Source organism: Candoia aspera, chromosome 7 (genome assembly GCF_035149785.1).
Source record: "Candoia aspera isolate rCanAsp1 chromosome 7, rCanAsp1.hap2, whole genome shotgun sequence".
NCBI lineage: Eukaryota > Metazoa > Chordata > Lepidosauria > Squamata > Boidae > Candoia > Candoia aspera.
In genome coordinates this window covers 41,536,889-41,564,633 of record NC_086159.1, presented here as the reverse complement: position 1 = coordinate 41,564,633, position 27,745 = coordinate 41,536,889, and the positions used below count along the sequence as shown (strand labels likewise).

At 37.4% G+C, this 27,745-nt stretch overlaps 1 protein-coding gene across 1 annotated transcript in view; it reads right to left on the bottom strand.

Annotated features, from left to right (window-relative positions):
* Positions 1–27,745, bottom strand: part of LOC134501313 (liprin-alpha-2) — a 99,943-nt gene that overhangs the window by 6,353 nt on the left and 65,845 nt on the right. The window contains exons 19-26 of the mRNA XM_063308993.1: positions 13,311–13,392; positions 11,168–11,368; positions 7,319–7,381; positions 6,377–6,406; positions 4,382–4,557; positions 3,993–4,090; positions 2,913–3,088; positions 2,754–2,822 (exon numbers count right to left, since the gene is read on the bottom strand). Coding sequence (XP_063165063.1) covers positions 2,754–2,822; positions 2,913–3,088; positions 3,993–4,090; positions 4,382–4,557; positions 6,377–6,406; positions 7,319–7,381; positions 11,168–11,368; positions 13,311–13,392 — 895 coding nt within the window. The remainder of the gene's footprint in view (positions 1–2,753; positions 2,823–2,912; positions 3,089–3,992; positions 4,091–4,381; positions 4,558–6,376; positions 6,407–7,318; positions 7,382–11,167; positions 11,369–13,310; positions 13,393–27,745) is intronic.

Sequence of the window (27,745 nt, the reverse complement as noted above, 5' to 3'; positions counted from 1 at the left end):
AGCTCCTAGGGGGCTCCATAATCTACTCTGTGAGACATGGAGGATTTTAAACAGACTTTCTGATTTCCACCAAGATTTTAAACAGATTCTTTCTGATTCCTACCAAGTTTTTATGTAAGGTATTCATGACACTGTGGGAAATATGAGGTCTAAAATGTGTCATTTGCTTGGAGATGTCGTGGATGAAACTGGAGAATTTAACAGCAACAGAAATGTCTCTTCTAAGACTGAGATTAGGACTTCTGTTGAAATGCTGAAGATTGGATAGTCGAGCTGGAGAAATTTAAGGGAGAGATCAAGTTGCAAGCCACAAGTGAAATTGATCTTCCGGTGGAACACCATGGAAAAGAAGGGATTATTATGTATGGAAGGCTTCCTGAAGAGAAGTCAGAGTTTTTGAGGGGGGCAGTTGGACTTTTTGATCTTTTTAAGAAAACAGCTCTGTGTATACTGTAGGGATATGTAAATGCTCTAGTTTATTTTGAAGTTGGATAAGCGTTAAAGAATATTTATCTGGATTGTTTTTAAGGCTTGGCTGATTTCATTTATCTTTAATGATTTGGATTAAGATTAATAAGGTATAAAAATGTCTACTTGGAGGGTTTGGGGTTTATTAAGATTAAGATCATTAAAACTGTTGTATTATTAAGTGTAATGGTGGACAGTTTATGTGCTTTTTAGTTTGATCTTTATTATAGTAGACAGAAATGTACAGAACAGTAGTAGGAAGGAAATAAATAAATGTTTTCTTTGGGGGGGAGTTGATTAGCAGGTTTATATACATTTTTCTTTTATTTTAATATAAGGGGAGGGAATAACTGTATTTAGTGACTTTTACAATGTGCCAATAGAATGATTTATAAAAATAATGTGATTTTAGTTTAATATAGAGTATGGGATTATGGAAATTTGTTTATATCCTTGCTGTTAAAAGTTGGAAGTCACCTCTTTTTGTAACTTTGAAAAAACATTTCTCTTTTGTTTCTACACTTTTTTAGTTTTTTTCTTTGTAGTTTTTTGTTTTTCTGTAGCCTTTATCTTTGCTTGAAACTTAATAAAATTCTTATGAAAAAAAAACATTTTTTCCCAAAAGCGGATACTATGGAAATCGTTATCTGATTGGCCCATGTTGGCCTTTGCATACTTTTTGAAAACTGGCTAATAATAAGTGCACTGGTTACTTTTGTTATGATAATTGTCGTGTACACTGACAATTACAAAAGCTATAGGATATAACAAAGGGAATGACAAAAATACTCAATGTTTAAATGGTTTTCACTTGATTCAAAATATAGAAGAATGCTGACTGGACTATCAAAGAGATTCTAAATAGGGTTGTAAAAAATGTTGCGAATTCAAAATGCGCTGTCCCTGCTTGAAACACTTCAGGAATAGTCAGCACAATTTGCTTTGAACTTAGAAAAAGCTGTTTCAGGCTCAAAGGTTTTGAGCTTGAGATACTTTACATCCACTGGGCAGCTATTTAGCTGTTCTAACCATCATACATTGCATTGATAGAAATAGAATTTATGTAATTATCTCATTTAATTTTTTTTAAACATATTTGGATTTGGCCTGCATTTTTTAGGAATGATGTGAGGGATTCTTGGATTTAAGGAATGAGGAAAATAGTTTTTCTTAACAGTAAGAGAAAAGCAGAAAAATTAGCAATGAATGGAATAAAGTTTGAAGTCAGACTACATATTTGCGATCCTGAGTATGATACAGAGCCTGCAGATTACTGCTGGAACACTCAAGAGTGGGCAGGAACCTGGTGTTGCTTACCATGATGTTGGAATTCCACCCTCTCTTCATTCTTGTTTTATTTTTCCAGAAATACTGGAAATGGATGACAAGCCCTTTGGTCAGGGATGGGCAACCTACAGCCCCCGTCATACACGAGGCCCTCAATTTCCCTTTCTTTGGCCCTCAGAGCCATAATGATTGCTAAAAACTGAAGGCATAGCCCCCCCCCTGCCCCATTTTGACATTAAGAAATAGATGAAAACTGTAACATATGCTCTGAAGAAGTTAAAAAACAAGATAAAACCCTCCCCTCCCCCCATCAAAAGACTGGTATACTGTAACCCCAGCCATCTAATAGTCCTCACCTCCACTGTGAAATATTAAGTGTGATTTAGCTAGCAGTGTTAAAAAGAAAAACAACTCATGAAACTTGATTAGCACACATTCTTTAAAACATATTCTGTTGAAATGTGACATTTTTAACTACTGTTGTAGATTCTTAATTAATGAAAATTATGTAACTAAATGAAGCTAGAAAATTCTGATACTCAAGTAACATATATTATTATCACTAATTGCTTTTTTTCAGGTAGAAGCATTAACGGTTGCATATTGGCAGTTAGGGCTAGTTCTGTAAAGAAGAAAAAAACATTTATCATAAGGATTCATCCTGCCAAAGGACTGTAGGAATTTATATAAGTTTGCGTAGATGACCTACTGATCTGTTTTCTCACTGGATAAACAACTTGTTATTCTGAATTAATTTGATTACATCCTTCTTTCTAATAAAGCCAGCATAGCCATAATATCTAATTCCTTCTCACACTTTTCTATTTTGTTAGACATGCCCGGTTTTCTCATCTATATATAATATAATTTGCAATGGAAGTAATGTTTAACAATCTAACTTAATGCTTTTATTTCCTTTTCATATATTTGATAGACATTACAAACACCTACTATTCTCTGCTGTTCATAATTCATTATATAAAAATAAGACTACTTACTTCATCAAGGCGCCTGTCTGTTCCTAGTGCCAATAAATTGTTGTATTCCCTCTCAAGAATCTGCCGTGCCTATGGTTAAACAAATCACCCAGTGGAATAATGTAAAAAATGCTTCAAATCCTATGGAAATTGAATGGATTTTACAGTTAATTTATGTACCTGGGTGTTCTGTGTTGGAATCTGCAACAATAAGGCTAAACTGCCGTAATCAAAGTTATCATCTAAGGCTATGAGCGACCCATGCACACCACTTTCTAGCATATTGTTTGCATAATCTCGTAATCCAATTGCTTGTATCCAGCGTATAACTCTGTCATTGCTCCACACCAAGACATCTGTAAAAAAGACAAAAAGAAGAATTTTGCTAATAACAAAGCTTTGGAGGCAGAAGAATAAATGGAAATCTGAACTAAACCTAATATGGCTATTTCAAACTCTATTCTACTCCCGTAATATTAGTAGACCTGTTCTAAAATGTAAAGCAATTTTTTCTAGCACAATGGCTACATGAAATTTCTAGAGACAAATTCATATGATGTAACGAGAAACATCTATGTTGATATTCTGTAGTTATGTATTGAAAAATACTGTGGTACAAATCTAATTATGAAGTTAGATACAAATTGTAAATGTTTTCCCCTTACATATATACTGTCGCACATGAATGTTCAAAGGAATAAGCTTATACTGATAAAGCACATAGACACCAAAAGCCCATCCAATGTTAATATATTGCTAGATTAACAATGCTAGATGCTAGATGGAATGCCATCAATTAGCTATTTCCCATTACAGGATAGTGTCTGTTAAGGCAACCACCTGGCACACTACTTCTTTCAAACAGAAACCTGTTACTATTCACTTATTGCTGTAATTACTGTTTTGAGGTGATTTTTTTTAGATTTTATCCCACCTTTATTATTTTTATAAATAACTCAAGGGGGGGGGACATACTTAATGCTCCTTCCTCCTGTTTTCCCCACAACAACAACCCTGTGAGGTGAGTTGGGCTGAGAGTGACTGGCCCAAAGTCACCCAGCTGGCTTTCGTGCCTAAGGTGAGACTAGAACTTACAGTCTCCTGGTTTCTAGCCTGGTGCCTTAACCACTAGACCAAACTGGCTGTTATTTTTTGCATTTACTTGCAGTTCAATGTACATTTATAAGACAGTGTTCGTATTCAGAATATTTTACAGGATAAGCATTGAGAATAACTTAATGTATTTTAATAAAGCATTACCTTTTATTTCATGCTGACTTGCTTCCCTTCTCCTTTCTAATTCTTTTCTATCATAATTCAGTTTCTTTAAACACATGATTCCATATTGCAGACTTGTTCTGTTATTAAAAAAAAAAGTAGCAAAACATCATAAGGCAATCAGAAACAGTCTTATTCAAGAAAATTCTTATTCAGCATGTTTCATAAATACTGGAACTATTTTGTGACAAATGGTTTAGATTGAAAGAAAAATGTAGAAATCATAACATTAAAGTAATATGTTGATTACCAGGATGTTCGATTATGTTCCTATTTTGACATAAAAATATAAGATTCATTTAAGGGCTGAATGGACCTCTATGGCTTGAAGATTATACATTTCTGATATTAAAAATGTTATTTTAACTTACCGATGAAAACTATCCACCATTTTTAAATGTACGCGGAGATCTTTTTTTGTTAAATGATCTAACATCCTTGCATCCACCAAACATTCCATGAAATAACTTCGGTACTGTGGTAACCCTAGACTAGGAAGCCATTCATTGCCAATCCATTCATGGTTCATATCACCATAAGCCAGAGTCTACGGAAAAATAGGAAAACATAATGGTTATATTATTACCAAACCAAATACAATTGTTCTTGTCTATTTCCTTAATAGTTTCTAGTATTGGTCTTCCCCATTCTATTACTTGACAGATTGATTGCACACACACACGCGCACACACACACAAAAGATTTGGAGGCCGCCCAACTCTTGAATGATTCTGGGTAGCTTACAATTAAAAACAGAAGAATAATAGAGGAAGAATCTATCATACATGACATGACTTCACAGCTATCCTACCCCTAAGTCTTGAAGAACAGGTATATTGGGACTTCAGATTTTAGAATTCCTAGCCAAACCACAATCTAGAAGGCATCAGGTTAAAGAAGGGTAGCTAAATGACTAATTACATGGCAGTCCTAGTCCAGTATCTCACCAGGTAGCAGCATCTAACCAACTTTGGCAGATCTGAGAAACAAAGTGGGGTTGGCCCTAGTAAGTGCTTGGGAGGCTGGCTAGGAATTGAAAAACAAGAAGCATTTTGGCATAAACAAAGGCAACCCACTTCTGCAACACCACAAAGAATTGCATGGATGCCATGCAACAGAGGGAAGAAAAGGAAACAAATAGAAGAAGTATTGTCCTCAAAAAATCATTCTGTATATAGAAAGAAAAAGATAATTCACCTCATCTACTTAAGGAGATATGTTTCTGCCAAAATGAAGCTGTGCATGTAAGCAATATGTAGATAGGATTTATTAGTTGTATTCATATACAGTATAATGCTAACAGCAAACTTAAAAGAGGTGCATTTTAGTGGTGGTTGGTTTATTCCATGGTTATGGAAGCACTGGTGGAATAACTAGCACAATTAGCACAAACATTACTTAGCATAATTACATTGCAAAGCATCGTTAAAGCACTTATGCGAAGAATTGCATAAATGGAACCGAAGTATTGACGGTGACACTGAAGTGCAACAAGGGTTTTCAACAGGGTAAAAACTAAAAAAGTGAGACCATAGGACACAATTCAGTGACTTGTATCTCATCCCAATAAAATTACCTTCATAGGTACTATAATAATTTCATATTAATTTTGTCAAGCTGCAACAGAATATTGATTGAGTTGGCCATGTGACTGGTATAATATGTAAACTCTCCAGCTCCCAAACTATAGACATACAGATCCTTACTACAAATATGGGCATTCAGAAAAACAGAGGAAATGCATTTTGCAGTTGAGCTATGCCAACCCATCAGTTAATTTCTCATCTTTAGCTACCTAATCTCATTGCTTAAGACTAGATTAATGTGAAAGGCACCACATTGGTGAACTCCCCTATCTTGACTATTGCTCATCCATTAAGTGCACTGCATGTACTTTGATACTATTGGGATACGATTGGCTTTATGTATAATCAATTCTAGACAATTTGGCTGATTTAATAGCGCTGGTAAAAGTAACTGCCAGAGATTTCCTGGATCTGTGCTGGTAGTTAATAGAGTACCCATCCATATTCTCAAGTTTACTCATCACCACATTAAATCTAGATGCCATGGTTTGCAAATTACATGTAGGAAAAATAAATCCTGGGTTAGCAAGCAAAGTTGATGATTGCAAACCAGTGACAAAATGAGACCAAGAAAGTCCCTGAGAAAGTTAAATGGAAAATTCTATTTAAGCTCAGTGAAAATGCCTTTAAAAAAAAACAAAAAACCCCTCTATTGTAGGCACTATTACAAAACTCCTTAAGTAATGTGCTCTCATCTATACAAGGGCTGATCACTCCTAGTTCCAGAAGTTGAACTACTGTTTGTCATGCTGAAAAACCATTAGAGGAAAAGGGTCTTACCTGAGCCCAGCTGCTTTCTTCACTGTCTTTCTGCAAGTTGAAGAGAACCATTAGCAGTGTCAATTAAGAACAAAAATAAATAGATATAGCATACTTGGAAACCAATAAATAAGATACAGATAGAGCAATTTATGCTTATAATCCCATATCCTTTTTCAGGTTGTCATAAAGTTTGGTCAATTGGAGGGGAAAAGAGGCAGTAGGTAAGGAAGCATTACCAGCCCAGTTTTCCAGGATGCCCAGGGCAGGTGAACTGCTATTGGGCAAGCTGGCTGACAAACAATCGATGGGCACCAACTGATCAAAGCTTCTGCACAATGCATCTTCCTCTGGGAGGTAGTGGCCAGGTGCTTTGACCAGCCAGTGACCAAGAAAGGAGAGCAGTGGTGCAACCAGCTTTTGAATTGCCTGCAACCTTCAGTAAAACTTGAACAGGATAGGTGGCCTCACCACATGTGCACTGTGTACAGTCTCATGGCAATCGCCCAGACTTCCTGTCAGCTGAGCCAGCAGGCCACTGGCTGCACTCCCCCCAGATGTCCTAGCCAAGAGCTCTGCCCTGGGTGCCAAAGGAATGGGTCGGGGAAATCCCATGTCAGAGAACCTTTTGATAGCTTTCTAACCCTTGAGCTTTTTGAACCAAGTGGGAATTACGTATGAACAAATATGCCCTAAACAATTGATAATTGAGTTGATTTCTCAATTTTAATGCATTTGTATTTATTTTGATACAAATTATTTAAGGAGTTTATAATTGACAGCATGGACTTCAGATCATCTCCATAAAATAGCCTACACATTTGAAGCTTAATATGTAAAGCAGTATATAAAACACAAAGAAGTAATACTGATTTTTAAAAAATAAAATATTATATTTAGCCGTCCCTGAAAATTCCTTATCACAACAGTACAATAGCAATGACAGGCATTATTAGAACTAACCGTTTTGGCTGGAGCTGCAAGATTTTCCATTTCTTCATGTGTTACCCAGACATTGCCTGAGGGCTATTGTCCATGCCCACAGGGAGTCAGGCAAAATCCATATTAGGTAAGCAGTGTTAAAGAAGAAAGGCAGCAACACTGTAAGTTAACAGCATACAGCATCAAAATGAGCACAACCACATCCTTGCCTCAGATGAGGTGCAGCTAGAAAGCAATGTAACATAGTTGCTTTCCTGCTGCATTTTGAAAAACAGTTGAATTAGTCTGATATGGAAGTGAGCCTCTGCATTCCATTAAATAAGTGTGAACAAATAATCCCTACACACATCTGTTATTGTCTTCATAAACATTATTACTTTAAAGCAGCATTCTTCATCTGGTTTCCTTCAGGTACACTGGAATTGTAATGTCTATAATTCCTATTCAGCATAGCCAACATACCAGAATGTTAGACTTTGCCATCTCAACAAACCTGGAACTGTGTTAGAGCATTTTTTAAAATGGAAATAATAATTATAAAAATAATAATTCATTGAATCTATGAACCTTAGGGCTGGTTCCCGTAAGATGTATTTTCTACACTAGTACTGAAATTTGAACTGTACACAGTGGGAATCATGTTAATTATGATTATCTCAATATTTCAACATTAAAGGAATACAAGGATATCATACATCTGTAAAAGTACAGAAATTGCCCTAGAAATGTGCACTCTTTTATATAGAAAAATCATCTGTGAAGTTGATCCCAGAGATACTGTACTTTCAACTGTTGTTACACATGACCTGAAAATAGTACAATGGGAGAAATGGGGATTTAAGAAAATAATACTTTAATCCTAATTGGATGTCACAGTTGAGTATTTTATTATTATTAGTTTAGGTTTCCCAAACTGATTAAACCATGACTAAGACAATTTCTTTGCTTCTCTATAGGTACTAAGGGGATAAGGATGTCTTGTCAGAATTTATCCTTTATAAAGGTCTGGCACTCAATTTAGCAAACTAAACCATGATTTCTCTGCTTCTGTGAGATTTTAACTAGGACTAATGGAACAATTCATAACTGGGCCACATACAGTTATAAAATATACAGTATATAACTCCATTCAGGTGTTTTCCCACACAACTATAACTGTACAGAGGGAAACAGCTGGACCACATCTGCTACCACTTTCCCTGCCTTTCCCCAACCACTTTGTAAGTAAGAGATGACTAAATTCACAATAATATATCAAATCGACCACACACACATACACACACAATGTACATACTTCACAATCTTCTCAATCCTGCTTAAACAGCCAGATTTTCACAAGATGGATAACTTCTTCAAGGGAAAGTAAAGAGTTAATATTTTCAGGAAGATAACATCTTAATGGGGAGTCTCTTGTATATACTCAAGTTTTCCTGAGATTGAGATTCCAAACATGCATGCAAAAACCTCCACTTCGGGGACTTTTCCCACATAACATTTGATCGTTATGGGTAAAGTTGATGAACATAGATTTTCTAGTACTACTGTCCCTTCACCAAATTATAGTTGTATTTCAATAATGCTTAAATTAGGTTTCTATGTATTTGATTTTAGATACCAAAGTAATTTAAATGAAATTAATTTGTTCTCCACTTTATCTCCTGTTTCATTTTAATGAATGCAGTAGCAATCAACGTTTAGTTCACATATCCTTACAATTGTTTGATATAAAGCTAGGACATAAAGTAGGGAGCAGAAGAGAAAAGCAAAAGGTAAAATAGGGAATACAATATCCCTTAGTCACTATGACTAGTAACCCTGGGAGCCAGTATGTCCTGCAAACCCATCCATCAACTTTGTGACCCACAAAGGCATCGGGCCTAGAATCCATGGTTCATTGGTGTTGAAACTCGACATTGCTGAATTTATACATGCTGGATTAGGCTAAAAAGAAGTTAGTGGTTCAACAAGCAGGAGGAACCTAGCTATTGTTTTAGCTTCTTCTGAACCAGGCCATCAGACAGTTCAGGCATAAGAATCATTTATGAACATGAAAATTGTGTTTTATTAGTCAGCTCTTTACGGTTCATGGTGTTGTGTAATTCCAGCTGATGAGGCTTAGCTGAAGAGGGTCTGTGAATGCTACTGTGGAAACTATTCTGAACTCCAAGATACTCTTATATGGTGCTGCAAACACCCCTGGGCCTGTCTCCATATTCTTCTACTTCTTTTGGTGCTATGTCACTAAATGGATTTCAGTAACATCTAAGACTGCCTGTTCACTTGCCTGACAACTTATATCAGGGACTGTTGTTCTACCCACTCTGGGCACAATGAAACAAAAGGTCACTGTTTCTACCCACTTCAACAAGAAAAACGAAATAAACACTGTTCCCATTCACTGCCACTGCTACTATCCTCTATTAGTATTGCCTGCTTAAAGACACATTGGCCATTAAGATTTCATGCTGATGCTGATCATGTCATACTGGATTCATGTAGTGCCAATCACTTCCAAGAGAAAAATTCTGTTTCACAGTGATATCCTAACTATTCTCATATCCCAAAGTTCTTCCTACCTTCTTACATTATTAGTCCAGTTAGTTTAATGTACGTCTTAGGTAAGATACAGGGAAACATTATTAAAGTTTAGAAAAAAAAATTAAAAGGAAAAAGATGAAGAACATCTGATCTGAAGTCTTAACCTGGTCTACCAAGCTGACCTATCTGGCTTCTGCATTCTAAAGTGATCCTCTTAGTAACTCCCAAATGTCCCTCATCATTTTCAGCTTGATGGCTGTACACTCTCTGTAATCCAGGAAAGTAGATACAGACAGTCCCCTACTCAGGAACTTTCGAGTTGCGAACTCTCGCCGATGCAGACAAGATGGTCCCGGAAGTTGGGAGAAGATGGGAAAGGGTTAGTTTCTGCCATGCTGCAAACTAACACTTATCTGCCTTCTCCCACCTTCCAGGGACTGCTCCAGCTAAAGGAAGAGAGCAATATGGAAGGGTGTCTGATGGCCATGCACATGAGGCCTGTAAGAGAGAGACACTGAGCAGAGGCCAAGGCTTGTGGCGGGCATCCCATACAACCTCCCCCCTTCTTTAGGAAGGTGGAGAAACATGCTGTTCAACTCCCCCCCCCCTTCACTGCACATGTTTTTAATGCTTGGACTTGCAAACAAAACTGACTTGCAAACAGCCTTTCAGAACATAACCTGTTCATAAGTAGGGAACTGTCTGTAGTGGATCAATTGCGCCAGGAGCTTTCCCATATGTTCCGTGATCAGGAAAGGAACTGAGTAGTTCCTGGAAGTTGAGCTGCCATGGGTTTTCACCCATCAGGAAAAGCACACAGCACCCATATTAGTCCTTGAGGGAAATGCAAAGGAGTGAGCTCCCTGCTTCAGGGGAGCATTTTCTCTGTCTATAAAGAAAACACAGCCTTCTGCTAACTCCATAGAAAAATGGGTAACATCAAGATGGCTTTTTTGATAGACATTGATTTTCTGTCCGTTAACCTCCACTCTAATGTTATCCTATTTACCCAGATGGCTCCTGAATCTAACTCCTGGACTAAAACTGGTTCACCCTCTGAAAACAGAAGACAAGCCATACTGAGAAAGGATATACTGTACTTATCAATGCCTATCGCCTGGAATGGCTGAACAGGGCTTTTTTCTTCAGAAGCCACTGAGTACCTACCTACCTACCTACCTGTTGTTGGAGAACACAAGTAGGAGTTAGCTATTGTCTTCTTCATTGCCTGGCTTCCCAGAGGCATCTACTAGGATGTGTAGTGAACAGAATCCTGGGCTAAATGGCCTTTTGACTGATCCAGCAGAGTTCTTTTTATGCTCTGTGACTCACCGTTCTAGAAGTTGGAGGGGCTGATGGGCTTGTGAGTGACACCATCTCCTGGATTGCCAGACGGAGCTTCAGGCGATGGAGAGGATTGCTGATTCCAATTTCTCTCTGGATTTCAGTATCTGACAGTGCAGACATAATGGCACCACTTTTCACGTTTGCACGGCAAGCAGCAACATACCATGCCGGCATTCCCAGCCACAGCTGTTGGGGATGGAGAATCAGTAGTTAAGATAGGGCATCTTCTAGTTACCAAAGGCTCAGGGCTGAATTAAATTGGGAGCGTGCATTGAAATGCATATGCTTGTAATGGGAGGTGACCCAAGTTCAGGCTTTGATATTTGGGTTTAGAAGGCAGTATACCATTCTGACATTAGATTTCTTACAATGTTTTTCTTTTAAAGAAGTATTAAACAACACAGATCTTTTCCCCCAAATATAGAAATGTAATGATGTCATCCCATAATCAGCTTTGGTTCCATTATGACATCTCCATTACCAGAAAAGTAATCTTTCTAAAATAACAACAGAGTAATCCTGACAGGAATGATGAACAGCTATGAACTAATGCAAAGAAGGTACAATTTTTAAAAATCGGCTTTTCATATTGAAAGCCATTGTGAAAAATGCCAGCCTTCTGCCTAATTTAATGTGCTTTATTTAATAACTATTCTGATTGAATGACAACATTATAATTATCTGGAAATTCAGCACCTGGTCACTCTTGGAACAAATCTGGCCTTTTAGTCCTCAATCTAGAAGACAAAGTACAGTGTCTATGCCAAACAAAATGGTCTATGTTTGGTTACCTTCTTTAAGTGAATTTAGATATTATAGAAGTCCAAGACTACCTGCTTTTGGACCCTTCTGTATTACATCCATGTATGAATTAAAGTAACCTAGAATTTCGCAGCCTGATTATCTCCATTCTAAGAGCTGCAGATCCAAACATAGAAAACACCAGGTTGAGGAAAGCTTAGTACTCCTTTTTTTCAATGTGGAATATAATCTGTCCAGTTACATGGGATAAGGGGCACAAGCAAATCTATGTTATCAATATGTCCCAGTTTCTGTTTGTCCTTTTCCTCCCATGGCAATGGGTAACTCTGAGGAAAGGGAACAGGCCTATGGAATGTTCTTTGCTTCCCTGACACATCTATTTCTCTGTCTATCTTAAAAATGAGTAACAGTAAGAGCCAGTTTGGTGTAGTGGTTAAGGCATCAGGCTAGAAATCGGGAGACCGTGAGTTCTAGTCCCACCTTAGAGACAAAGCCAGCTGGTTGACCTTGGGCCAGTCACTCTCTCAGCCCTAGGAAGTAGGCAATGGCAAGCTGCTTCTTAAATCTTGCCATGAAAAGTGCAAGCCCTAGTCCAGTCAGTCACCAGGAGTCAACACTGACTCGAAGGTACACACACACACACACACACAGAGTGTAAGAGAAAGTTTGATGAATAGCAGACTGAGTTTTGAAGCAAAGCTCAGGACCAGGTTTATTACTAGAGTTAAAATTAACATAATACTCAAATGATACATGGCTAAAAATGCCTTTCTTATGGATTACAGCTCTTTAAATTGTTTATGGTGGTATAATTTTAAAAAATGAAGAACCTGCTTTTGGATTCTATGCAAGTTCTTTACAAAAGCTGTGTATTTTTCATTCTCATAGATGACCTTGTTCGACATGCATCACATTATTACCACTATACTTTATTTAAAAGCTCTTTTAAAATTCCTATTTCCTCAAGAATATCCTTTTCATTCTCTCTCAATTTAAAATTTATTTATTTATTTATTTCAACTTTTGAAGTACGAGTGAACTCTCCTTTCACCATTCCTACAGATTTTGGATGAAGCATATTGATCTTCTGTTTTGTTTTTTACTGGATCGTTTTTCTGTTCTAGTATTCAAGAATCTTGCATAGTCTTGTAAAATATCCTTTATCTTTTTTTTTAAAGGGAAAGCATGTCCCTATGTAAGAATGAACTGTTTACAGACTTTGTTTCAAGAGGGAGTTGGGAATTAACAATTGTAAAAGTCTTTACTTTTTTTTCCAGCATAAATTATTAAATTGCTGATTAAAGGATGTTAACAGAAGGTAAAATCAGGTATACTAATATTTTTAGAAGGTTTTCCTAAAGCTTACCTCTAGCCAGGCAACTACTGTTGGGCCATCCCACTGTGCAAAGGGTAACCCCTTCCTCCGAGCTTCCTCCAGAAGTTCATGCCTAAAAGTGCATTACAGATTGTTAAAACAGGGGGTAATACTTAGCAACAGAACAAATGCAATTCAGTTTGGATGAAATAAAATTGTAATGCACCATGCCACTGATATTACATGTTAGAGTTTTTCACTTGTTTGCTGCACTCTCTGAAGTTTAGGAAGCCTTTTTTTTTTGTTCCCTACTTTGCAAGAGTATTTACCTTCCATTTTGTTTCCACAGATGCAATTCATCTTGGCCTATTTAAAATAACAACAAACCAATTTTCCTAACTTCATCTTCCAACCTTTCACGAACTGGTTTATGAAACAATCATTATTGTATTTTGTTAGAAGCTGTTACATATGTGGAAACACCCAAAAATATTTATGCCCTAATCATAAAGTAGAAAACAATCAGACTTCAATACAAGAAAATTCCCAGGTTAACTAATAAGATTTTCACAGCTTGTTCAACATGTGTCAGCTGTAGTTTTCCACATTCAGCTGTCTGCAAAAACCTAGTTAAAACTGATTTTCATTTTTAAAGAGTGCAGGTTTTTTTAAAAAAGCAAGAGTTTCCTATATCTTAGCGAAATATGGTTTGTCAAGTAGTTTGTAATTGGACATGACTGTGAACTTGCAAGTGTATGTTCTATACACTGGAGATGTAACCTGTGACTCTCCAGATATTGGTGGACTTCAGCTCCAACCAGCTTGCCCTGAGATGAAAGATACTAGGTCTTGTAAATGGGCAACATCTGCAGCACCATTAGTTGCTGTAAATCTTCCTACTTCTGAAATGGTTTCTGCAGAGGTGAAAAGTGATCACATCTAGGTGCTCAATATATTCCACTATAACCTTTTGATAGGTAGCTTTCTATCCAACTGTAAATGACTTAGTCAGGGATAAGCAATGTTTTGATCCAAGGGCCATAACACTTTTCCCTTTTTTGTGGGGGGGGGGGATATGGGCCATGAAGTGTGTGGGGCCTGATCAGCAATGTGGATAGTGTTTGGGGAATTGTTTTTAACTGTGCTATGCCTAGGACTTATGCCGCAGTTTTCACTTAGAGTAACAGGAAACTTACAGGTCTCAAGAATTATAGTGAGATTACTCCCTCTTATTGCAACCCTATAAGACACACTCCAACGTCCAGCGGCCTCCCTGCTCAAAACTTTCCACAGCAGCTTTCTGGGACATTAAGGCAGCTTCAGAAAGGAGAAAAAAATATTCATGCAACCCTGGCTTTTATTTGATATTGTTAAGCACTGAATGGCAGTCTTCTGCTAATAATGATTCTCCAAAGTATCTAATCACATTTGCAATTTATGATTATATTTGAAGGCAGGAAAAGCTTCGAAAAATCCATTCCCTTAGGAATGCTGATAAATGCTGAAAAGTTAATTCACCACTACTGTTTGTTACTTAATTTCCCCCCCCCCAGTATTTCTGAGTGATATAAATATAATTCCAAAAAATTAAAACCAAGCACAATGCATTTTCAATTATCTTAAAGTATTTGGACCTTCTTACATTATACTTCCCTGACTGTCCCCTCTATTGTATCAGTCACATTTTAAAAAAAAAAAATACAGTAATATTTCAAATTATAACAACATAGGAATGGTATTACAACTGGCCCAAAGAAAATCAAACTTTAAATGCATAGTCTGTAGCCTCCTTGCCACACAGAGCAGATGTGATTGAGGAAGTTCGTGGATGGAATTTTAGTTGAGAATTGCATTTATAGCATTCTGAGCCCCCAGTTCCACTTGGCATCTGCCACCAGTAAAACCACAGTGACATGCAGCAGATCCAATATATTTTAATTGGACCACATGTTTATAACTTTAACATATCAGCAGCACGCTCACCAAGGCAATGGATCATTTGTGTACTAATGCAGTATGTGTATAAGGCCAGCACACACAAATGAAACAGATTAGCAGCTTGGAGAAAGGGAAAACAACAAAAATAGAGAAAATGTAGGGCTTGGGAAAATATGTGGAACAATTTTGTACTACTAGGCACACAAGTCTCTTTCTTTCCAGTAATGGGATAAAAATCAGTGCAGTGAGATAGGAGGCTATATAAATTGTTTAAATTAAAAAATAAATAAATAAAAGTTTAAGATTTAAAAGAGATCATCTCTAATTTTTGTTTTAATGTTCCAACACATCACATAATATCATGAGACAACAAATTTTATCATTGAATACCTTCTCTCTCTTTTAGATAATTTATTCAATAATTTATTCATTTGATTTTTATTTTTGGTCAGCTCAAGGTGGTATATGTTAAACTAAGATTTTATCAGGACCAGTAATGGTTTTGCCTACCATTAGACAAGAGCAGCCACATCCATAGCTGTTTTCGGGACTTGTGAACGGACTGAAGGCTGATACTTACTGGATTTACTACTTTGTTTTAATGCCAAGAAGTGCTTGTGGGATTTTCTGCCTCCGGTGTCAGAATTATGGCCAGCTTTGCTTACTATACATCTTGAGAAAATGTAAGGGAGATTTTCTGTTCTGCATCAGGCAGCAAAATATCTTAGGCTAGGTTTGCCTGCACTCCATACTTAGCATGGCTTTATCTATCACCTATCTATCTATCTATCTATCTATCTATCTATCTATCCATCCATCCATCCATCCATCCATCCATCCATCCATCTATCATCAATCAAACTTCCCTTCTCACCCCTACGGGTGGTATGTGTCTTCCTCAACCTCGGGTCCTCTACCAAAGGCCTGGGAGTTTGAAGGTTCTGTGCAGTAACTTAGCTGTTCCTAGCACTGCACTCTTCTGGACAGAGAGCTCACTCTCCCAGCTTAGGAGTCACAGCCCCGAGTGCCCCTACCACCACTGGGACCACTTTGGCCTTCACTTTCCACATCCTGTCTAGTTCCTCTTTCAGGCTGTGTGTGTGTGTGTGTGTGTGTGTGTGTGTGCATGCTTTTGTGCCTAGAATTAGAATAGGATACCTATTATTGCACTGTGCAACTAATACTTCATAATTCATCTTAGCCATTCAGTGATATATCCATAAATATATGAAAATTATAAAGCTCATTAGTAGTAAGGTAGAGTGGATTTCATCTGCAAATTCAGATGTTTCAAAAACTTTCAATATTAGTTTGTTTCTCATAGAATGTCAAACAAATTCTCTTGTGATGTTAAATGAGAGGGACATTGTAACTTTATTTTAAGGACTCAATCCAGTTCAGATGTAGATATGAAAGATAACCTGGAATGTGGCATTTATAATACGTTTTCTTCTAAATATTATAGGAACGTGGCCTAATTTAGCACACAAAACATTAATTCATTGAGCTTAATTTATACAATAATATATATATATTTATTTTAGAAAAAAGATTCTAATCCAGAGTGCCAATGATGAAAGGTGGAATCCAACAGGAAATTTCTACCCTTTTCAGGAATGTTAAACTAGATCAGTTTTCCCAACTTGGTATTTGCCAGATGTACTGAAATATAACTTCCATACTCCCCAGTCAGCATGGCCAATAGCTGTAGTCCAAAACTCTTGAAGGACACTAGATTGGAGAAAGCTGGTCTAGATGAAAACTGAATTTCAATCTAGTGTATAGGAGAAAATTTTATTTAATAGTGAAAGGTAAGAATGAAACCAATTTGTAAAACTCAGTTTAGAATAATGATCAATATTATCTATGTTTTTGTGTAATTTTAATTTTTAAAATACTTTTTGGTTTCACATGGTGCAGTGTAAGTGCAATGTCAGCAAGCTGAATCCATTACTTCTGTAATTTTTTAGAAAAATCCTAAATGTTAAAAGCAAATTTCTGATAGGATAAAAAGTATGAAAAGCAAAACAAAAACTAGTTTAAATGGATTGTTTAGATCTAATGACAGAAATTGTAATATACTTTCTAATGACAAAATTTAATATACTTTCAGCAAAATCTCAGCTTGCTAAAATAATGCCATCATTACTATGTTTAAATGAATGTATATTGAACATAATGAGCCTTATCACTTCCTTAAACATCAATATTATGTAAATGCAAACACAGTTTTGAATGCCAGGTAGTCAGTATTCAACATCTATAGAGATTAATGTCAGTAATATACCACGATTATGATGAATTGATCAAACTGCCTAATGCATAAACTCATAATTTTATTGTAAGCCTGCTGGAAACAATTACAGACATTTGGAGACTTAAGGCACATTAAAACTGTACTACAGGTAGTCCTCGACTTACAACTGTCCATTTAAAGAAGGTCCAAAGTTACGATGTTTTCTGAATCATCTGTAAACAGTCTGTAAAGCACTTTTTAGCATTGCAAAATGTCACATTCCCCCCACGGTCATATGATTGCATTTCAGGCACTTGGCAACCGGCTTGCATTTACCACTGGTAGCAGCATCCCATGGTCACCTGATTGCATTTTGTGACTTTTTTGCTTAACAACCTGTGATTTGCTTAATGACTGCCATGATTTGTTTAACAACCTGTCCTAACAGTCAGAAATCACGCTGAGACGAGGAGTAGGTCTCTAGTGTTTATTACTGCTACATAAAACAGAATCCTAACACACTGAAGAAGCGTGGGAAAAACCCAGACAGATAAACCCCGAAAGTTAAGGCGGGTCTGATCTGTGTCTCTTTGAATGGCTGCTTAATTCCTCAGTACTACGCATGCGTTTTCCCCTCTGGATAGAGGCCCCTTCCAGCTCGCCATCAGTACTCATGACACAACCACTGTAAAAATGGTTGTAAAATTGGGTCTGGTCACATGGTGATACAACTTAGGACTGCAATGACTTACAATGGAAATTCCAGTCCCAACTGTAGTCGTAAGTCGAGGACTACCTGTATATAAATATTCAACAGTACTACCTGTTCTTCAAAAATTTTAAATGAATAAGATTCTGACTTTCAGCAAGAGGACTTTTTGTAAACCTCCAAAACTCAAATCTACTAACTTTATATTAATACTTACATGTAGCTTTGTTTTCCTTCTAGATTTCCTGAATGTTTACAAGATAAAAAAATGCAATCCTATACATATTGATTAGGAATGAGGGCTGTTTATTTCAGTGAGTTTTTCACCTAGGTAAGTAAGCTAGCTTTGCATTTTAGTATTTTTAGCCAAAATCTGAAGAGCAATAGAACATATTTTTAAATTTGCAAATTAACTGAATTGGTAAGAGATGAAATCAAGAGTGAAAAAATCAACACAAAATATTGTTGTTCTATATAATGTTCATATAGAACAAGTAAATGAATCAAATGATTGAGTGAAATCTAAGTCATATATAGTAGGCTTAGAACATTTTAATAATTTATTTAAACACATTTAGAATTTCACTCGGTTCATTTAAAAATAATTTAGTATATCCATAGACTAAAAGCAACCCTTGAAAGACTATCAAATGTTGCCAATTTAGAATATTTTAATATTCAATTTTAGTTCAATTCTCAGATTAGTCAATTCAAAACAGTTAGAAATAAATAAATAAATAAATCAAAGGAAATAAAGGAGGAAATTTAAACATGGTGCTGAAAATGAATATGATCAGCAACCATTGTGGTTTAACTTACCCTGGTGTGCTTTTCATGAGATGGAGAGAGATGGATGGAAAAGAAAAGCACATAAATATTAATGAATATATGTCAATTCATAAAATAAATCATATGATAGAGTAAGAAAATTAAAAAGCAGCATAGCAAATATGATTAATATGATTAAAACTCATCGTTCTCTCCTGAAACAGAATACAAGCAGTAATTATTTAAAAATATTATACCTCCTTGATAAACAAATACAAATCATCCAAATTTAATTCTGAATTGAAAACACTGAATGTAGAAAAGAGAAAAATAGTTACAACAAAGCCTCAGTTCACAGTTAAGCATTTGTGTTTCCTATAGGTAAGATTTGCAACAGTTTCCTGGACCATCATTTTAAACATTCATTTTTCAACTTGTCATTAATAAAAAATTCTTGCTTGCACTTTGCCCCAAACAAATGAATATTGATTGTTTTTTTTCTTATGTACTGTATATATTGCTTTCCAGTGAGAAGCAAATTGGTATATAACCCAGAGGGAGGAAATAGAATTTTGGCAAAATAACAGATATTCCTGCACTAAACATCTAAATAATTTTCTAGCAGACATTTTATGAAGCAGCTATCATTGGCACATTTCTCACTCCCACTGAGATTCGCAACCACCACCGGGAGTAGATTTGGATCACTTGTGCACTGCACCAGTTCAAAAGTAGTCCCAGACCAGTGATCTTGTGAGAATTAGTTCTTGCACTGTCAGTAAAAATGAAGGTAAGGACAAGTGTGACTCCTGGAAAAACAAAGAACATATAAAAACAGACCAATCCACTCAGAAGTGTGTCTGTCTGTGGGGCAGTTATTCTGTTGTGTAGGACAGGAAGAAAATAGGGCTAATTCTTGAATTCTTGAAGTTGCTGAATTTCTTTTTGTTTTGAAAGTAAGGAGCCACTGAAACAATAGCTACATGCTTCTTTACCGTCAAGCCTATCACCAATTGCAGCACAAATGTATGCACCTTTATTAACTCAATCCCCAAGCTGCATTGTCTTTTTACCTTGATTATCTTTTAGCTGATCAGTGATGTGCTCTCTTATAATATCACCAATTTCTTTTTAATAGCCAGCTAGTTTCACCAGAACTTCACTAGGAACACTTTGATTTGATTAGACTTGCTCCAACTTAAATAATAACAATAACGGCCATCTGTTTCAAACTGTTCATGATGGCTTCTTCACTGAAACCTTAATGCTAAGAGCCTGAGTGTTCAATGCGATCTATTTGAACGAAGAAATGTTCTCTGATTTTTCTGCTGCTTATATTTTAAAAATTCCATCTTTTAAATTTTATCTCCTTTTATTTTTCAATCATATTTTATTTCTATTTCTTTATGTTATAACCGAAGTAAAGTATTTTGATGTACCAGTACTTGAGCCAATTTATTTCTAGCTCAGGTACAGTCTGACATTTTTAAATTTTTATTTTTTGCAAAGATGAAGCTCTGCAGTTTGTGGGAGGTCTGTATCTCACTGGAGGGAACTCTCAGCTCACCTTGGATCCTGAATCATCCTAACAAGTGAAATCCTGGCATGACCTAGCAGGTGAAATTGACAAGAGTCCTGTCTATTTCACCTGTTCTTTAGTAGGGACTATCAGGCACAAAAAATCCCTGGCTGCATTCCCCTCCCCTCCCCTCCCCGCCTTTAGTTTCCTCTCTTCAATTGCCCTGGAAGCCTACAGCCATGGTTTGGGTGGTTAGAATAGTGCCTGGCTGTAAAATAGAAGACAGAGTATGATGCAACCTTCATATCCAGCAGGATAGGACAAATATAGGAGCAATGATGGCTTGGTAGCCAAGTAGCTTCAGCCTGATACTGACACTCAGATTTTTATTTGGCTCTTGTTCCTTTTTTGCTCACCACTAAGTTTCACACACCAACTGATTATGTCCACTTATTTTGGCTGTCTTGTGCTTTTTTACCCCATCAAAGGGGTCAGGGGTACGGTTATCCATCGGTGGTTGACAGTTGCCTCTGTGAATATATGTACCCATCATGCCATGATTCACAAAGATACTTCACCAATCAATTATATCCACAGTGGACAAAAGTGTTTTGGACATGAAAGTTTAATACAAAAGAAAAAAGAAAAAAAGAGCTTTTTATTTTTTATTTGTAAACAGCTATATGCACATTTATTTGCTTGCTTGCTTACAGGGCAGCATACAACTCCTGAAATCACGTATGTAGCAAAAATGTAGATATTAGTGTGTTGGGGAAAAGCACCAGCAAAATATGCCATTTTCATTTTGTATGGAATGGGTGTGAAGGAATTTTGTCATCTTAGGACCTAAAGAAACTTGGATTGGGGCACTGAAGGAATGCTGTTTCTTTTCTTTCTGTTTTGCAAATTCCTATAGGTCGGCTGGAGTGAGAGCACTGATTGGCTCATTCTGTTTTCTGTATTTCAGTACTAGCAGCTGAGAAGATGATCAATAGGTCAGCTTCAAACTGCTGTGAAGGGAATGGGAGGCAGAAAAAGAAAAGTGTCATGTAAAAGCACCCTTTGACTTGACACCATGATAAAATCCTTCTTTTCTCCTCATATTAGGGTTCTAATTTCTTTTGAACCCCTTAAAGTCCCTTGAACCACTTTGGCTTGAATATGTTTTTTAATTTTTAAAAACCAGCTATGCAAAGCCAAGCCATATGACTAAAGTTTCATCCTCTTTGGCTTTGAGCGAACGGATGTTTTCCAAATGCATGCATGAGACAATGAGAAAAGGCATTGCGTACAAGCAGAGATTCTGGCTGTCCAAACTGGCCCTTAAAGATAGATGCAATGGAATTGCATAGTTCAGAAATAAATTTTCTTGGCTATGCCAACATTTCAACAGACAGACAAATAAGCTTCCCAGTCTGGACAGGTAATGGAAACGGGTGGCTGGACAAGAAATGCTGCAGTGCTGTTCTCATGCTCTTAGCAGGTGCTAGGCATCAGCATACTCAAAGAAGACTCTGACCTGAACATATCTTGGAGGGTGGGGTGGGAGGTAGGTCAAGATCAACATACCAAATGTTTCAAAGCCTACCTATGCATTTAGAAAAGCTATACTTGATTAAAAAACAACAACAATCTATACTTAACCTGTCCAAAAGGGCTTTTTACCTAGCTGAATCAAGATAAGCATCTTTTGCTCTCTTTTGGAGAAAAGGTAGGCCATTATGAAGGGGTGTAGGGGTATCTGGTGGGGTGGGGCTCAAAGTAGTCAAGGTGGCAGCATGTCTTCATGGTTGAAGCCCTGCCTGCTTCTACATGCCTGCAGAGTCAACAGAATACAAAGAGTGGGGCTTCCATTGTATGGTCACACCTACCATACTGACCTTCTGACCCCCCACCCCACCTGCAGATGCCCCTGTCATTCCAGCACTGTTATATACAGTACTCTACTGAGTGAACCTTGTGTGTTCAGGATAGAAGAGTATTAACATAATGATTCTAATGATCTTTATGTATTAAGAGACAAATAAAATTTCATAACCTAACCAGCTTTAAGAAACACTGATTATTAAAAATAATTAAAGAGATAGTAAAAGTGTAATTATTCTTCAGGGCTGAACAAAAATAAAGTCTACTGGCACTGCAAATGGATTATTGCAGCAAGAAGAATGAAGGAACATTTAGATTGCTCATTATTATACATAGCTTAATGCAATTACTTAAAATTGCATTTAATTACTAAGCTTATTAAAAGCCATATTTTATTTATAACAATGGTAAAATTGTTGTTTTAGCTAAAGATGAATAGGGCAATCCAGTGTAATTAAAGACTTAACTAAAATTTAAAAAGAGCTCTGACACAATAATAGATGATCCAATTTATTGAAAAGGACTTTGCACACAAATTGCTCCCTGTGTCTGCACAAATATGCTGCAGAGGTTAGGTTACAATCCTCCTGCATCTAGCATTACCCTTAGACCTAGATGGTGTGCTGGATTCCTCAACCTAGCCCCATTTTGGCAAGAGGTATAGTCCTGGCACTGTCTTTTATATAAAGTAATTGATTATATAAATTGATTATCACCTTCTACAGATAATCAATTTGGTTACCCAGAGGAAGACATCTGGGAGGGGTAAGAGCACCACTTCATTCACAAAACTATGATTTGAGGCTAAGAAGCCGAATAGTTTTTAAAACTCAGTGATTAATTTTTTCACTTTTTTTTTCTTTAAAATTATTGTAGAAAAAAAATTAGGCAAAGGAAAGCAACTGTGGATTACTTCCTCTCTTATTTGGGAAGAATCTGGTGTTATATCTTACTCAAATTAAATCAAACTAAATCGAAGTATGTGTATTTCAGGTAATTACACATTTTTCCCATTTAGCTATGTCTCCATTAACATTTCTTACTGCCTATTCTTTGAAGTGCCCATATATTTACATGCTGGTACTTCAGCTCGAGACCAAAGAACTGCTCTATATACAAATCTAAATCTAAGATTACACTCACCCAATTGTTATTATTAGCTATGTACACCGAGTACTGTATATAGTGATATATATGTATGTATGTATGTATGTAGAAGTGACATATTTCAAGTTTTATTTTTCCCCCAAATACTTATTTTTCTTAATTATGCCAGTGAAGTATATTCTATCATCAAAATTAATTAGCAATCAAATGAGTGTTAAGATTTTAGTTTCCTTGTGAGGAACTATCTTCCTCCTTTTATATGACTAATTGACTGGAATTAAGGGACAAAGAAGGGTAAATTTATTTCTACTCTATTATTTATTTCTCCCAAGATTCTACAGTTGGGCCCTCATAAAAATTGCTTGGATAAACAAATAATTTCTTCCTTTGCATATTCCATGTGAACTTAATAGAACGGATAGCCCGTAAAACTAATACCACAAAATATATTTGTCTGTAAGATGCCCCAAAGTTTTATTTTTCATGAAAATGTTCTATTGATGACTGAATTCACATAGCTAATAGTGAAAGAGAGCTTTTCCAATCCTTCCTCCAAGCCTATTATATGTCAGTGGAGTTGTTTCTGAGAACAGGTATAGCACCCTTGAAAAAGTGCTAAGATCATGTTACCAAAATTATTAAAAAAACAGTCTGATAGGTAACAGTAACAGTACAGAGGATAACATGGCGTATAGCTGGAGGGAGCAATCCAGTAAGTGATCTCCATGTTCAAAGGAAAAACAATGTTCAAGGAGTCCAGTGTTCAAAAAATCCAGTTCTGACCTTGTGGCTGGCAATGCTCAGAAACAGCTGTTGGAAGGGCCATGGAGAATGTGCATGCTAGAATGGGCTTCTGGATTTTGCAGTTATTAGTTATTGTTTATTCGTTTAGTCGCTTTCGACTCTTTGTGACTTCATGGACCAGCCCACGCCAGAGCTTCCTGTCGGTCATCAACACCCCCAGCTCCCCCAGGGACGAGTCCGTCACCTCTAGAATATCATCCATCCACCTTGCCCTTGGTCGGCCCCTCTTCCTTTTGCCCTCCACTCTCCCTTGCATCAGCATCTTCTCCAGGGTGTCCTGTCTTCTCATTATGTGGCCAAAGTATTTCAGTTTTGCCTTTAGTATCATTCCCTCAAGTGAGCAGTCTGGCTTTATTTCCTGGAGGATGGACTGGTTTGATCTTCTTGCAGTCCAAGGCACTCTCAGAATTTTCCTCCAGCACCACAGTTCAAAAGCATCGATCTTCCTTCTCTCAGCCTTCCTTATGGTCCAGCTCTTGCAGCCATATGTTACTACGGGGAACACCATTGCTTTAACTATGCGGACCTTTGTTGTCAGTGTGATGTCTCTGCTCTTAACTATTTTATCGAGATTTGTCATTGCTCTTCTCCCCATCTTCTGATTTCCTGACTGCAGTCAGCATCTGCAGTAATCTTCGCACCTAGAAATACAAAGTCTTTCACTGCTTCTACATTTTCTCCCTCTATTTGCCAGTTATCAATCAAGCTGGTTGCCATAATCTTGGTTTTTTTCAGGTTTAGCTGCAAGCCAGCTTTTGCACTTTCTTCTTTCACCTTCATCATAAGGCTCCTCAGTTCCTCTTCGCTTTCAGCCATCAAAGTGGTATCATCTGCATATCTGAGATTGTTAATGTTTCCTCCAGCGATTTTAACTCCAGCCTTGGATTCCTCAAGCCCAGCATGTCACATGATGTGTTCTGCATACAAGTTGAATAGGTAGGGTGAGAGTATACAGCCCTGCCGTACTCCTTTCCCAATTTTAAACCAGTCCGTTGTTCCATGGTCTGTTCTTACTGTTGCTACTTGGTCGTTATACAGATTCTTCAGGAGGCAGACAAGATGACTTGGTATCGACATACCACTAAGAACTTGCCACAATTTGTTATGGTCCACACAGTCAAAGGCTTTAGAATAGTCAATAAAACAGAAATAGATGTTTTTCTGAAACTCCCTGGCTTTTTCCACTATCCATCGGATATTGGTAATTTGGTCCCTAGTTCCTCTGGGGAACTTTTCTAAACCGAGCTTGTACATCTGGCAATTCTCGCTCCATGAATTGCTGAAGTCTACCTTGCAGGATCTTGAGCATTACCTTACTGGCATGTGAAATGAGTGCCACTGTTCAATAGTTTGAACATTCTTTAGTGTTTCCCTTTTTTGGTATGGGGATATAAGTTGATTTTTTCCAATCTGATGGCCATTCTTGTGTTTTCCAAATTTGCTGGCATATAGCATGCATTACCTTGACAGCATCATCTTGCAAGATTTTGAACAGTTCAGCTGGGATGCCGTCGTCTCCTGCTGCCTTGTTATTAGCAATGCTTCTTAAGGCCCATTCAACCTCACTCTTCAGGATGTCTGGCTCTAGCTCACTGACCACACCGTCAAAGCTATCCCTGATTCTGTTATCCTTCCTATACAGGTCTTCCGTATATTCTTGCCACCTTTTCTTGATCTCTTCTTCTTCTGTTAGGTCCTTGCCATCTTTGTTTTTGATCATACCTATTTTGGCCTGGAATTTACCTCCGATGTTTCTAATTTTCTGGAAGAGGTCTCTTGTCCTTCCTATTCTATTGTCTTCTTCCACTTCCGCACATTGCTTGTTTAAAAATAATTCCTTATCTCTTCTGGCTAACCTCTGGTATTTTGCATTTAATTGGGCATATCTCTCCCTATCACTCTTGCCTTTTGCTTTCCTTCTTTCTTGGGCTACTTCTAGTGTCTCAGCAGACAGCCATTTTGCCTTCTTGGTTTTCTCTTTCTTTGGGATGTATTTTGTTGCCGCCTCTTGAACAATGTTGCGGACTTCTGTCCATAGTTCTTCTGGGACCCTATCTACTAAGTCCAGTCCTTTAAATCTGTTCTTCACCTCCACTGCATATTCCTTAGGAATATTAGTGAGCTCATATCTAGCTGATCTGTGGGTCTTCCCTAATTTCTTTAGTCTGATCCTAAATTGTGCAATAAAAGGTTAGTGATCTGAACTACAGTCAGCTCCAGGTCTTGTTTTTACTGACTCTATAGATGTCCGCCACCTTTGGCTGCAAAGGATGTAGTCAATCTGGTTTCGGTGTTGTCCATCTGGGGAAGTCCATGTATAAAGCCGTCTCTTAGGTTGCTGGAAGAGAGTGTTTGTTATGCACATTGAGTTGTCTTGGCAAAATTCTATCGGCCTACGTCCTGCTTCGTTTTGTTCACCGAGGCCATGCTTACCTGTAATTCCAGGTGTCATTTGACTGCCCACCTTAGCATTCCAGTCTCCCGTGATGAAAATAACATCTCTTTTAGGTGTGTTGTCCAGTAGGTGCTGCAGATCCTCATAGAACTGCTCTACTTCAGCTTCTTCAGCATTTGTGGTTGGGGCGTATATTTGGATCACTGTGATGTTAGATGGCTTGCCCTGAATTCGAATTGAGATCATTCTATTGTTTTTTGGATTGTATCAAAGCACTGCTTTAGCCACTTTGCTATTAATTATGAAGGCTACTCCATTTCTTCTGTGGTCCTCTTGTCCACAGTAGTAGATATGGTGGTCATTTGATGTGAAGTGGCCCATTCCAGTCCATTTCAGTTCACTGACGCCCAGAATGTCTATCTTTAATCTTGACATCTCACCAATAACCACATCCAATTTGCCCTGGCTCATAGATCTTACGTTCCAGGTTCCAATGGTGTGTTGATCCTTAGAACATTGGATTCACCGTTCACCACCAGCACCGTTGGCCGCTAGCCGTCCTTTCGGCTTTGAGCTAGCTGCGTCATCATGTCTGGGGCTAGTTGAACTCATCCTCTGTTCCTCCCCAGTAGCATTTTGACCATCTTCCAACCTGGGGGTCTCATCTTCCAATGGTATACCGACATATCTCTGGTTGTACCGATCCATTTAGTTTTCACGGCAAGAATACTGGGGTGGGTTGCCATTACCTTCCCCAGGGATCGCATTTAGTCTGACCTCTCTGTCACGACCTTCCCATCTTGGGTGGCCCTTCACGGTTTAGCTCATGGCATCACTGAGGTGCTCAAGCTCCAGCACCACGACAAGGTAATGATCCTTTGCTAAAGAGTTGTTATTAGCCCATGTACAATATCAACAGTCATTACCATGTCCCCTGGTGCAGTTTTTCTAGCCAGGTATTCAATATTAAGCTTCATGGGGCAGAGATCTGGGACCCAGTGAAAAGATGGGCTCAAGAAAGAATAATTGTATGAACTACTCTCTGTTTTGTTGTATTACAGCTTAATTTATAGTGATTATCATGGCATGCCATGTTTCGATAAAATGCATAAGTAGATCAGTAATTTTTTTTGATCTATCAGAA